The sequence below is a fragment of the Choristoneura fumiferana genome, chromosome 6 (assembly GCF_025370935.1).
Source record: "Choristoneura fumiferana chromosome 6, NRCan_CFum_1, whole genome shotgun sequence".
Taxonomy (NCBI): domain Eukaryota; kingdom Metazoa; phylum Arthropoda; class Insecta; order Lepidoptera; family Tortricidae; genus Choristoneura; species Choristoneura fumiferana.
Genome location: NC_133477.1, coordinates 10,721,739 through 10,735,451, shown reverse-complemented (window position 1 = coordinate 10,735,451; position 13,713 = coordinate 10,721,739). Strand labels below are relative to the sequence as shown.

Genomic DNA, 13,713 nt, shown 5'->3' with positions numbered 1-13,713 from the left:
AATAATTGACGAACCGAATATGATCCCAAACCACAATTTGTATTTAGAGAGAGACACTACGATAGAATAACAAACGTAATTGAAGGAAGTTTGGAAAGTAAGCAAATTTGTTCAGCCATACTTTTAGATGTAGCTCAAGCCTTTGATAAGGTTTGGCATGAAGGTTTAATCCATAAATTAAAATTAAGGCTACCGAAGCAATTCACGGATTTATTGGAATCCTACATATCAAATAGATTGTTTAGAGTAAGACAAGACAATGCGTACTCTGAACTTAAAGAAATCAAAGCTGGAGTACCACAAGGAAGTGTTTTAGGGCCGTTCCTGTACCTTTTATACACTTGTGATATCCCTCAACTGGGAAAAACTACAATGGCTACTTTTGCTGATGATACTGCTATAATGGCGACAGGTCACAATCACGAGGAAGCAGTGAGAAATGTCCAAACAGCAGTAGGTAAAGTATATAACTGGACAAAAACATGGCGAATCAAACTGAACGAGTCAAAATCCATTCATATTGATTTCACTAACAGAATGTTATCATATAAACCCATATACATAAATCAACAACAAGTACCATGTGCAAACACAGCTAAATACCTCGGTATGATATTAGACACGAAGCTACGCTGGAAAGCTCACGTAAAAAAAAACGGCAAGAACTCAAAGTACGATACAAGCAAATGTACTGGCTATTAGGAAGATACTCCACACTATCGTTACACAATAAGCTATTGCTGTACAAACAAGTCCTAGTGCCGGTATGGTCGTATGGTATACAGCTATGGGCTGCACCAAACAAAGTAACATACTAATTATACAACGATTCCAAAATAAAGTGCTCAGGGATATTGTGAACGCACCCTGGTATATTAGGAATGACGACCTCCATCGGGACCTCAAAGTGGATTTCGTTTCTAAAGTAATACAGAAATACGCAGAAAGTCACGAGAAAAGACTTCACCAACATGTGAACGTTGAGGCATCCAGCTTTTCGACAACACGGACTTAAAAAGACGACTCAAAAGAACTAAGCCTTTTAAATTAGTGTAGTGCTAGAATCTAGTGAATAGAAATGTTTGCAATGCACAAAAGAACACATGAACATAGTGTCTTCCCCTTAAGAAACTGAGAACTGCCAATGGACATTTTCTTAGAAATAAATTCTGATTAGTAGTTTAAGTTAAAGATAAATTGCTTATTAGCCTAGATAGGCTAGATTGTAATGTAATATAGCACCTTATAAGCGCTTTATAAATAATAATAAAAAAAGTTCTTTCAATCAAATACTTTAAATAATCAAGACGTTCTTAGATAAATGCTAAATTTCAATAAAATCAGTATAGCCTTTTATGAGATATTGAATTTTGAAATGACAGTGGCGGGGTTTTTCAACTTTTCTAAGTAGGTTTTAATAAGATAAGATTTTTAAAATATTTTACATGTAATTATAAACTTCAGTTAAGATGTCATTTTATACTGAATGCTCAATAAACTAAACTAAACACTAAATTTCCGCAAAGAAACACCAAGCAATTGGGTATTAAGATTTACAAAAATTACTATGCTTTTGTCAGAAGTACTTACCTATGTAAGTATTTACTTTTTGAACCATAGTTAGGTGCTATAACAATAAAACTCGATTCATCATAATTCATAACCGAAAGGAAGTTATAAATCTTAAAAAAACATGTAACATCCAAATATTCCATTACAATAACATAATAAAAAAACCGCGTGTCGGACTGGCCCGAAATAGGGTTCCGTAGCCATTGCGAAAAAATAAGGTAGTATTTTTCTAAGGATTTCGTATTTTGTACGGAATATTCCAAGTTTAGGTATATTTTATACCTTAGGCTGCTATTTAATAAAAAAAAATCCACCATTGTTTAGATTTTTGTGGGGGAGGGGACGCTCGATTTTAATGAAAATTTGCACTTTAATGTTGAATGTTTTGCAAACAAATCACTGAATCGAAAAAAATCACCCCCTTCCACGTCTATGGGAGGTACACTAAAAAAAATTGGTTTTGGTTTTTTTATTGTACCATTTCGTCGGCATAGTTGATTCGTGCAAAATTACAGCTTTCTAGCATTGATAGTCTCTGAGCAAAGTCGCGCACGGACGACAGACAGACAGACAGACATGGTGAGTTTTTGCCAGTTTAGGTGTTTAGGTACGGAACCCTAAAAATTGGAAAATACAGTTGCCGCTAAGCCACTTGAAATATCATTGGAAATGTGTTTAAAGTAAAAATATACGGATAATAAAAAGACGCTTGAAACAGCACCGGCCCATGCCGGAGGAAGGCAAGGAAATTTTCAGAGACAACACTCTTTTCGCCTGGCTGCCGCCTCCGGGGACGCGAGCTGGCCGTATACTACGAAGAGCAAAATTCGATCTCCGTGTCTTGCCGTCCCGCGGACGATTACATTATTTAATACGAGAGTGAGAGGGACGGTACGATGCGAACTTCGAATTTGGAATTTACCCCCTGTCTTCCATTCGAGAATAAAAATAAGTATCGCCAACCTCACAGGCTGTGAATCTTTGCCTTCTATGCCTCTCAGACACGTCGTAGACATTTGGCAGCAGCAAGGTTTCTTTTGCTTATCCATTTTGTGAATTAATACTGATGTGAGCGCAAGCTTTCAGAAAATAAAAACATTAGAACCACTCCTTTATTCAGATAACCATGTACTTATTTGTACCTTCTCGTATATTTCCTTTCATAAGCGATTGCGGCAATCTTTCGCTTCTAAGTCAAAGTCAAAGTCAAAATATCTTTATTCAATTTAGGCTAAAACAAGCACTTATGAATGTAAAAAAAAATCTACCACCGGTTCGGAAAAACCTCTGTTGAGAAGAATCCGGCAAGAAATTCAACGAGGTATATTTTTTTAAACAGATTTACAATATTCTATATTCTCCCGTTGTCAATGAGCATTTGTTTTTTTTACAAGTTTTCTTTAGCTCACCCTGTCTATTTATTTGAGTCAAATCTTGGAAGCTAAATTTGACCCACTTCCAGCGGTTCAATTGACTTAAAATTTGACATTGACATCTTGGTGGCCTTGCCAGGATCGTCTCCGCAGGAGGGAACTCCTCAATGGTTAATAGTACCGACTTGAAATTTGGTACGGATATTCAGTTTAAATGACAATGCAAGTATTGTCAACAAAAAGTAGTCAACAAATAAAGTTTTTTTTAACAGAAACTTATTTTTCATTGGTTTTAGTAGATTTCAGTACTCGCCAACGAAATGCAATCTTTTTTGAACCACCAGCTCTGCAATAACCCGTTTTATTTAACAGCTAACTTCATTACATACTGAACTGGGAAAATAAGTAAATGTCCTAGTGTTTCACATGTGGATGGGTATTGACCCAACAGATGACACCCTGCTGTCACGTCTATTGCCGTACTTGGTATCCAAACTACATTTGGATAAAGTTCCCGGCCGGACTACCAGGATGTCACTATCAGATTATTGTATTGTCACGCAATTTACATAAGTATACCAAACAAATCAATCCAACCACTGGAAGTTGGTCGAATTTAACTTGCAAGATTTGATTACAGACAGACAGACAGAGAACGGGACAGGTGAAACTAGATAAAAGCTTGTAAAAATGGCTAGTACTAAGACAGTGACCAGCACTTAGACGTCAACCTTATGCTTATGACTTTTTAACCATATGCGTAGTCGTGTTTTTAGTTCGCGTGACATTTCTATTTCACTTATTATCTATCAGTTCTGCGGCCTTAAGTAGATAATGTGGATATACGACTTCAACAAAGGTGATGCGAATAATAGTCCAGGGACAAAAAGTAATAACTGTTGTAAGCGTGTAATAGATGACACAGCGAGCACTACAACTATTCGTATCGTATCTCGGGAGGCACTCTGTGAACCGAAAATGCCGTCCATAAATTGGAGTAGGATGGTTATGAGGTCGCCAGTGCGTGACGTCTATTGTTGCCCCGCACTCCCCTCTATTCATCATAATATCGCGAATTTTATTGCTTCAACTCATGTTTTCTTTCTTTCTTCTGGAACAATAGTATCTTCATTCACTGTTCATTGTGGTATAATTTGATTGATTATGCTTCTCTTATGGAAAGGAAAATAAAAACACTTTCCCATTCAAAGTGCCAGGCGAAACAAGGACATATTTTATATTTTTATCTTAGAATCTCGCGCTTAGTATCACAGTTTAATAGTTTACTTATATGACTGCGTGCTTGAATATTTGTACACAGTGTTGTGAAAGACATTGCCAACGCACATAATACAAATAGAGGTTTACGTGTTATGTCCCATGCGGTCATCCTTTTAGATATCGAGTAACGGAAATCATTGACTGACATATACAAACATAAGATCGGGTACCTGCCAAGATAGAGCCAATGTTTTAAACCACATGATTACGAAAGATAATCATTCTGAATGGAACATCATGCGGTCTTAGTCATGCCTCAAATAAAAGTTTTCTGTTGATATTCGTAAAACATTATGTTAAATTAATAACATTTTGTAGTGAAACGGGTAGATATTGACAGTAGGTATAAGAGGGACAGACTAAGTGACGTCAATAATGGTTTTATCCGAACATTTACCAGCTATAATTTTTCCATGCGAAAATCTGCCAACAGAACGGGTTGACCCACTTAATCTCTACCTTCCTAAATCAAAAAATCAGCCAAGTGTAAGTCCAACTCGTGTATGGTTCCGTTGGCACTTAAAAACAAGCAGTGATTTTTGAATTACTTAGTTCCGTTTTTTTGGAGCCACAGAACCTTTTTTTTAAACTTAGATTTGAATTTTTAATATATGCAAGTACGTGAATATTTAATCATTCAACTTTTGAATGAATACTATGAAGAACTGTTTGAAACGTTTTTCGTTTTAGTCAAAATAAGAATCAATAGCAGTTTAGGTACTTTTAAGGTATTGAGACAAAACGAAGCAATATTGGTTAAACATTCAATCACTAAATTATTTCTGTAGTGGCCAATACAATCGTGGGGGTCAGATAATAAATCTCTTGGCAATTGGGTCCTAATCGTTATTCCATCCATACACACGTGAGGCGTAATATGATTCGGATGGAATCCGAATTTGTCAGACGAAAAATAATTCATTACATCGGCAATAAAAAAGCCGGATAGCGTTTTGCCGTTGCCGGGTGTTGTTTGCTGAGTGAGAGGGTTCGGGCGTCCGGGCGCGGCGGCGCCTCGCCATGCCAGCGACAGACCCAGACAAATTAACTGTAGCCTTCCAATAACCATTAAATATGGACCACCTGTTGTATTTCTATTTTTAGAACGAAAATCTCGTCTTTATGCATGAACGTGTTTGCGTTTGAACGCAAGAGTGAGTAAAAGTATTTTCTGGGTTAATTCACTGCGTACGTTTACCCCCTTTTTTACCCCACAAGACTCTATCACAGAATAAGTAATAGTACAAATACTTATATATAATAATATATATGTAGGACCGGGAATGCACAAATAAGACCTCGGATGCTCGATAAATCGAATTTTATTAATTTTTCCACAAAATACAGTAAATTGCACATGCAGCTCGTTGGCGCGTGCACACCCATCTGCCCATCTCGCTTTCTCGCTCTTTCATTCATCTCTCTCACACATTTCCTTACGTTCCGAATCACGCTTCCAATCCCACATTCGGTCATCCTGCAAACAGTCTGTCCTCAGACTTAATAACAGCAGAAACAAACTAATAAGTAAGTAATTAAAAGTATAGGAAGTATTAGGTACAACTCCAAGAGTTCTCTACCTATTCCCAGAGGCATGGGAGTGCATGTCCCCTGGCGACGGTGACATAAGTATACGTAAGGGTGGATAGGAACCACCAGAATACCTATGCATAGTTCACTACTACTACTACTAGTGCTACTAGTTCCTCCAACACTTACATGTGGAGCAATTTACATTAAGGTAGTGAAAATAGGGACATTATCTTAGCACATATGCTATAATAAGAATAAGTACTGTAAGTGACTTAGATATGATCTAACTCACTAAAAGGCATTTTGTTGTTATATAGAGTACATAAACCACCAAATAACAAGACCAGTTCTGAGCTCAGAGATTGGACACTGGCCAGTGGAATACAGTCAGAAAGACCTATATCAACCTACAACAACAGCAGTTAGGACAACACTATGCAAATGGTCATGGAACACATGTGTGGTGTTACCAACAGTTATTGAGAAGAACAGGTGCGAACAAACAAACCTCAGTCGCTACCAGAGTCGTCATTTGTCGGCCAGGGCTTCATGGAGTCTGCAGCAGAGCTGGTCCTCAGAGGGCCGTCCTGCAGGCTGTCCAGTTTCTCGACTTCATACCGATCGCAGCCTTTTACGGCGACAATCTGGTAGGGTCCTAGGTATTTAGGTTTAATTTTTGTACATACCCCATATTGAGTTTTTCTAATAGCGACGACGTCTCCAACCGCGTAGATTCGACTCGCTTTCCGGTTCCTGTTGTAAGTCTTGGTGTTTTCATCTTGAATTCTCAATATTTCTTGTTTGGCTTTCATCCGCAGCTCCTCTCTGTCTGTCATAAAGTTTTCCACCATCTCCTGCTCCAATAGATTATATATCTCTATATCTTCTCTACATTTCATCTTGGTACCAGTGAGTAGTTCAAATGGTGACATTTTGATGCTCCGGTGGTATGTACTGTTAAGGGCTCGCTGAACACGACTCACATGTCTGTACCAGAGGGTTGGATTTTCAATGCACATCTTAGTAAGTATAGAGACAATATTCTTTTGAATCCGCTCTACCTGGCCGTTACCCCTCGGAATGCCTGTAGTAATCTTGACATGCGATATGCCTTCCTGTTGGCAATATTCTTTAAATTCCTGGCTTGTGAATGCTGTCCCTCTGTCCGAAATTATTCTGGCAGGATTCCCAAAGTGTTGTTGGTGAACTTTCAATTTCTCTATAGCTTCTTTGCTTGTAGTGCTCTTAGTAGGGAAAATCCACGTAAACTTGGTGAAAGCATCCACTACAGTAAAGATGTAATTATACTGCTTTTTCGTCTCTGTCATAGGTCCAACATGGTCAATATGTAGTGTGTGCAGCGGCGTGTCCTGTTTATCTATAGGGTGGAGATATCCTTCTTGCTTTCCTTCTTTTCTGGTTGCCAACAAACATGGAATACAGGTAAGTATGAAATTTTCAACTTTCTTTTCTAAGTGTGGTATATAAAAATCCCTGCTGATGATCTGCATCATTTTTTTCTTGGAGAAGTGGCCATTATCATGAGCTCGTTTAATGATTTCAGTTTCTAGTGTCTTTGGAATAACTAACCGCTTCTCAAACCCTTTGTACAGCAGTCCATTGTCAAGGACATAGTCTTCAAAACTGTTTTCTTTCATTATTTCCTTTATAGCCTTTAAACCATCGTCACAGTCCTGTGAATACCTTATGCCATCATGTAGATCTGCAAATACTGCACCCACATATGAGTACCTGCTCAAAGCATCGACATGTCGCATTTTTGACCCTTCTCGGTGTTCCACTTCAAAATCATAGTCTTGTAGCAGTATGATCCATCTAGCAACTCTAGTCGACATAGCCAGATCTTTCTTCTTTAATGTCATTTCAAATGCCTTACAGTCTGTCACAATTTTGAAATGAAATCCAAACAAATAATGGCGAAATTTCTTAACACCTTCCACAATGGCTAATGCTTCCAGTTCGTAGCTGCTGTATTTGCTTTGGGCTTCACTAGTCTTACGGCTGAAGTAGTGTACGGGGTGCAAGTCTCCATCTTCAATGCATTGTTGCAGTAGAATAGCAGAGTATGCCACACTAGATGCATCTGTATGCAGCTCTGTTTTCAGTCTGGGATTAAATATTGTTAGGACTGGGCCTGAAGTCAGTTTTTCTTTCAAAATGTTGAAGCTTTTCCTGTGTTCATCGTTAAACTGAAAGACTTCATTCTTTTTTAGCAAGTCTGTCAATGGTTTTGCTATGAGTGCAAAATTCTGAATGAACTTTCGGAAATAAGAGCAGAGTCCAATGAAACTATGTAATTGTTTAACATCTTTTGGTTCTGGATAACGTGAGACTGCTTCAGTTTTTCCTGTTGATGGCCTGATCTCTCCATTTTCGATAAGATGTCCCAAGTATTCCACTCTCCGTACCATTAATTGGCTTTTCTTCCAGTTAATATTTAGGCCATAGTCAGATGCAGTCTGCAGAACCTCATTAAGTTTTTCTAGTGCTTCTTGTTCAGTCTCCGCTGGAATCAACAAATCATCGATAAATATAATGACACTACCTTTAGCAATTAAGTCTCTAAATATTATTGAAATGAACCGGGTAAACACTTTAGGACAGATGGCTATTCCAAATGGAGCCCTCAAAAATTCATATTGGCCTGTCATAGTGACAAATGAAGTATACTGAATGGAGTCCTCATGAACTCGTAGATGAAAATATCCATTTTCAAATCGAGGGCAGTAAATATCTTGGCATTCTGGCATCTGTCAATGTGGCTGTCAATGAGCGGCAGGGGATACTGATCTTTCACCATTTTTTGATTTAACTTTCTATAGTCTACACAAACACGTAAACTGCCATCTTTTTTCCTAACCAGCACTATAGGGCTCGAATATTCAGAAGTACTCACCCGAATAATGCCTTCCTCCAGCCACTGTTTTATTTGTGCATCTACTTCCTGCTGTTCCTTGAGTGCGAGCCGCCGAGGCCTCTGGGCGACTGGCACATCGTCCTTGAGATGAATTTGAAGCACAATCGGTGCCTCCTTTGTTTTGACGGGCACGTACGACGTCATCATACGCCTCACAAGTTGCTGCGTGGCTGGGCTAATCTCACCACCTATAATATCAAGATCAGACACAAAGCACATAACGTTTCGGAACCATTCTTCATTAGCGGGTAACAAAAACACCTTATTGTTATCCATGACCATTACAGTGTGTTGTAAGAAATTCTGACCAATTATTATCGGGTACGGCATTACATCTTTGGATACTATATGAAAACTAGTGTCTTTAAATGTTTGGCCATCAACACGCACTGTCGCGGTACACAATCCCAAAGCACAAACCTTTTTAGCGCCAAGTCCTGTCAACACAACGTCCGATTTTACACTTTTGGGCGACCCTAAACTACGATAGCACTCAACTGACATTAGATTAACGTCACTGCCCGAATCAACTAAAGCGTCAATGGTTTTTCCGCATATTTCCAGTGATTTAATCGGTTTCTTGTGAAACTTTCCTCCAATGTTTACATTCAATACGTCAGCCGGGTCAGTGTCGTAGACGTCGCGGGCGCCGCCATCTTGATAATTACCGCCAGTGCTGCCATCTGCCCCATTCGTCGGCGTACGTTCCGTTTCAGAATCGCATTCGCAGCAAAACGTTGCCGAAGTCTGCTTGCTAGGGATGCGCGCAGATGCAGAGTTCGATCGCGCCCTGTTGCCATCTTGCATCCGGCGGAAGTACGGCTTAGGTTGACTTGTAGTAGCTGCAACGTCGCTGCGATCGCCGCTCCCTCCTTGTCGCACACCACACTGCGAGGCAAGATGTCCGAAAGTATTGCAATTAAAACACTTCGCACCTTTGTTTCTATGCGGGCATTCTGCCGAAATATGCTTGTTTTCTCCACAATTATAGCATTTTCTCGCTTCAACTTGGGATCGTGTTTGCGTGTTTGAGCTTGCTACGTTGCGCTGCCGTTGCCCTTCGACCTCATGCTTCATTTTTTCTTTAATTGCTTCATAAATCTTCAATTTTTCTTTTAAATCACTGTAACTAGTTACGCCGTACAGCATTATTTTGTTTTGTTCCCTGTCCATGATTCTATCCACGATGTATTTGATAGCCACGTAATCCGCCATTTTACCACGTCTGCCCAGCTCCTTCATGACGAGCATATAATCTAGACACGACTCGTCACGTTGTTTTTTTCTAGCACTCATCATCTCGTGGATCGTCTTCGCATCCATGGAATCTGTGAATTCTTTGATGAGAGCCGCCTTAAGCTCCAACCATGATTTATGCGGTCGCTCCGCGCGTAACCACAATGCCGCGGTCCCCGTTAGCGCTCGCCTCGCCACCAGCAACTGCTGCAGCGGGGTCCATCCGAAAATTTCAGCATGATCTTCAACGTCCTCTATCCATCTAGTGACCGCATAAGTTTTATCACGCCCGCTGAACGCCGGGATTAGGTCCGCCGTCATATGCAACATCGCGCGTCCACTAGATTCACTCTCGGGTTCCTCTGGGTCGTCTTGCCGACTCTGCCGTCGATTTTCCTTCCCCATAATTCGTCGTCTCGTCGTATAAATCCGTCTTTAATTTGTGCGTCGTTCAGATGGGCGTCGGCGTGGCACATGTACCGTTAGGTTAACCGCCGCTGTCGTTCGTCTTCGTCGCGTCGTCGGATGTCTTATTTTGCGAATCCCGGACGAGCCCCCAAAATGTAGGACCGGGAATGCACAAATAAGACCTCGGATGCTCGATAAATCGAATTTTATTAATTTTTTCACAAAATACAGTAAATTGCACATGCAGCTCGTTGGCGCGTGCACACCCATCTGCCCATCTCGCTTTCTCGCTCTTTCATTCATCTCTCTCACACATTTCCTTACGTTCCGAATCACGCTTCCAATCCCACATATATTTTCTAAGAAAACAGTAAAAGCGCGCAGTTCTTTAGACAGTCGTGTAAAAACTACTCGAGAGGTCTGAAAAACATGGAACCTAGTAGTCATTAAATTCGCCGACTTAACTACTCGTATAACTTCGACGGCAGGTCTATATTTTTGTCATAGACAGAGCTCATAAATATCTACCGCTATCTCTTGTCTGCGAAGAATTCGTTTTTCGCTATCCCGGGGGAATTATACACTTTTCCGGGATAAAAACTAAACGGTAACAGGCAAACTACTACTACTACTACTACTATCAAACGTTCCTGATGCACGCACCATAGAACGATTTCACAGAAGTGTCTCAGTAGGTACTCGTAAATTCCCTTATCAGGCAATAGGATCTATGACTTTTTTGTGAAAACGTTCCACAATGAGTCCCGTTCGGTTGATTCGATAGTAGGTACGTACTTACTTACTTACTGTAATTTCTTATTGGTTTTCTATTAATCCGGTCTCAAAACTGTGCTCTAGCTTACTCCGGCGCGCCAAGTTGCAATTCCGCATGTCCAACAATATCGCCGTTCCGGATAAATTTAGTACCGCCCTTTGCTAACTTCAAGTCCACAAAGCCTTTAGCGTTAACTTAATATAACTTCTCGAGCTGAACCAACTCAAATAATATTGTCTGTATAATTGAATCTTCGATAGTAGTGCATCCCAGCCAACTATAACTGGAAAAACACGATATTTATTTTACCAAGTGACAATTCTACAAAAGTGCTCTATTGGCAAAGTTAAAGGAAATCTGGGCGCCACGTTAGTGTTCACTATTCTTCATGTTTTTGTACCTTGAAAGTACTGAAAGTAATCCCGTTTTCTTAGTTCTCTCAGTAATTGAGATGAAGCCGTTGGGAATAACTCCCACGTAATAATGAGTAATACTTACTCTTTTCTCGAGTTCAAACCTTTCGAATCTTTGTGTGGAAAAGCAATCTCCTTTATTGTAGCGTGAGTTATTTGGAATGACAAAAAAAAAATCGAGGCTTAATTATATAATGACAATGACCTATTATCGAATAGTTAAGTACGCTCATTATACTATACTATATCATGACGATTGGTCTGTCATTGGCTTAAAATAATGGAGTATTTACAGGCTACACTACCCTATAAAATTATGAATGCGAAAGTTTTGTGAGTACCTATCTTGTCATTTGTTTCTCATATTTACCTCGGTTAAGGTGTGCTGAACCAACCAAAAGAACCAACCAATCAAATTAGTTAAAATTTCCGTCACAGTGACACATTACAAGACACCTAGATGAGACGTGGATTACAAGTAATGTGATTCATGCATGATCAAGCACATCTCTGCTCCATTCCGCTCACTCTAATCGTACTGCGATAAATAATGCAGTGACTATCTAGATGTCAGTACAAAGATAGCTCTGCATCTAGGTCTCTCCTGGCCTATCGCATCAATCAATCATCCTCGGCTCGAATACCTAGATTGCGTCATGAACAAACTGGACAAATGCGAGTTGAGGGTTCAGTACGATTTATTTGTTGTTTACCTTCCTTTTTTTAATGTGATCCATTGTTTGTGGCAATTAAATCAATAATGAATTTAATATTATGATTAAATCATCATCATCATAATTTTTTCTGACTCGCACACCAGAAGTGACCAACTAGTAAAAATTTCATCTTATCCTACACTTTATTAGCAAGTGTACATTATACTTTCCTAATTGAGGTAAAGAGCTCGAAAAAATCGTTCTACCTTCTCGAAAATCAAGTCAGCGATACTTAATGTACTGCACTAATCTAATAAATGGGAGATTTGTGAGTAAAACGGCTGGACTGAGCTGGGCTGATCTGTGGTGAGGACTAAATTTTATATGTAAGTAGACAGACAGGGACGTTTGAAATATCTGAATCGCTAAATTTAGCGACCAGATCCAGGGAAATTGTTTAGGATTCTCACCGGATTTTTGCAAAAATCAACGCCAGAAACTTCTTCGCTTTATTTAGAAATCCTACAGGAGTTTATGAGAATTCCCACAGCAATTTTTGAGAAGTTTCTGGTTTAGAATACGCGTAAGTTGGAACCTGCGAATCAGAGCGTCTTCACTTTTATTCTTACGTATCTTTTAAAAATCTTCTGATGGTAAGAGATCACCACCGCCCATAAACATCTGCAACACCAGGGGTATTGCAGATGCGTTGCCAACCTAGAGGCCTAAGATGGGATACCTCAAGTGCCAGTAATTAGTTGTGCCAGTTAGTATAAAGCAAAATCAGTGTATATGTGTGAAGGGTTTACTTTTTTTTCATTGGTATGTACGGAACCTTAGAAATAGTAGGTTTAGATAATGGCTTTCGCAATTAACACGCCAGTCGAGCTTAATCACCAAATATTTGCGAGGCAAAAAGCCTTACAAGGAAGTGCCAGATGATTCTGCAAATAAGGTATATTTTAATCAGCTGTGTCCCTGTAATCGGCCAAATATCACTCTGTTTTATCTAAATAACATATATACGGACAAGGATAATAAGGCGACCGAGCTTTTGCTCGGGGCTTACAACATCGGAAAAACACTTTTTCTTCGAGAATAAACTTAAATACATCGATTTTTCGCATATTTACCTCTAGAAATGTTTTAGCTGAATTTAAATATAGTGTCTCGACTAAACTTGAATTTTTACCTATACTTTGTAACGTCCTAACCATCTAGCGCTACTAACGTATATTTACTTAAGTACTTCTATTAAATTTTAATCTTCACACTCCGATGCGCAACGGCAGCAAAAAGCGAAAAAGGTCCAATTTAGAACTATGTTACACTATAGTAATATATTTACTAAACTGAATTTGTTTCATTACACCTTTTCTTGTTGCTCTAATTTAAACCATAGCCGAATGGTACCTAAATCACTCGAAAGTGTTTACTACGTAAAAAAATGTCCACAAAAAAATATTCGACTTGAAAACTCAAACGAGATCACTCAATGTTTTATTTACTCTGTTGGACCGTCACGTTT

General features: G+C 39.2%; 2 protein-coding genes across 3 annotated transcripts in view; one reads left to right on the top strand and one right to left on the bottom strand.

Annotated features, from left to right (window-relative positions):
- LOC141429022 (uncharacterized) overlaps positions 1-13,713 on the top strand; it is a 46,878-nt gene that overhangs the window by 7,648 nt on the left and 25,517 nt on the right. The gene's annotated exons all lie outside the window — the stretch shown is intronic.
- LOC141428673 (uncharacterized) lies at positions 8,428-10,618 on the bottom strand. The gene has a single exon (XM_074088677.1). The coding sequence runs from the start codon at positions 10,336-10,338 to the stop codon at positions 8,428-8,430; it is 1,911 nt and encodes a 636-aa protein (XP_073944778.1). The 5' UTR covers positions 10,339-10,618.

Bases quoted from the DNA above. Each gene is read 5' to 3' on its own strand.
- LOC141428673 (XM_074088677.1), bottom strand. From the start codon at position 10,338: ATGGGGAAGGAAAATCGACGGCAGAGTCGGCAAGACGACCCAGAGGAA.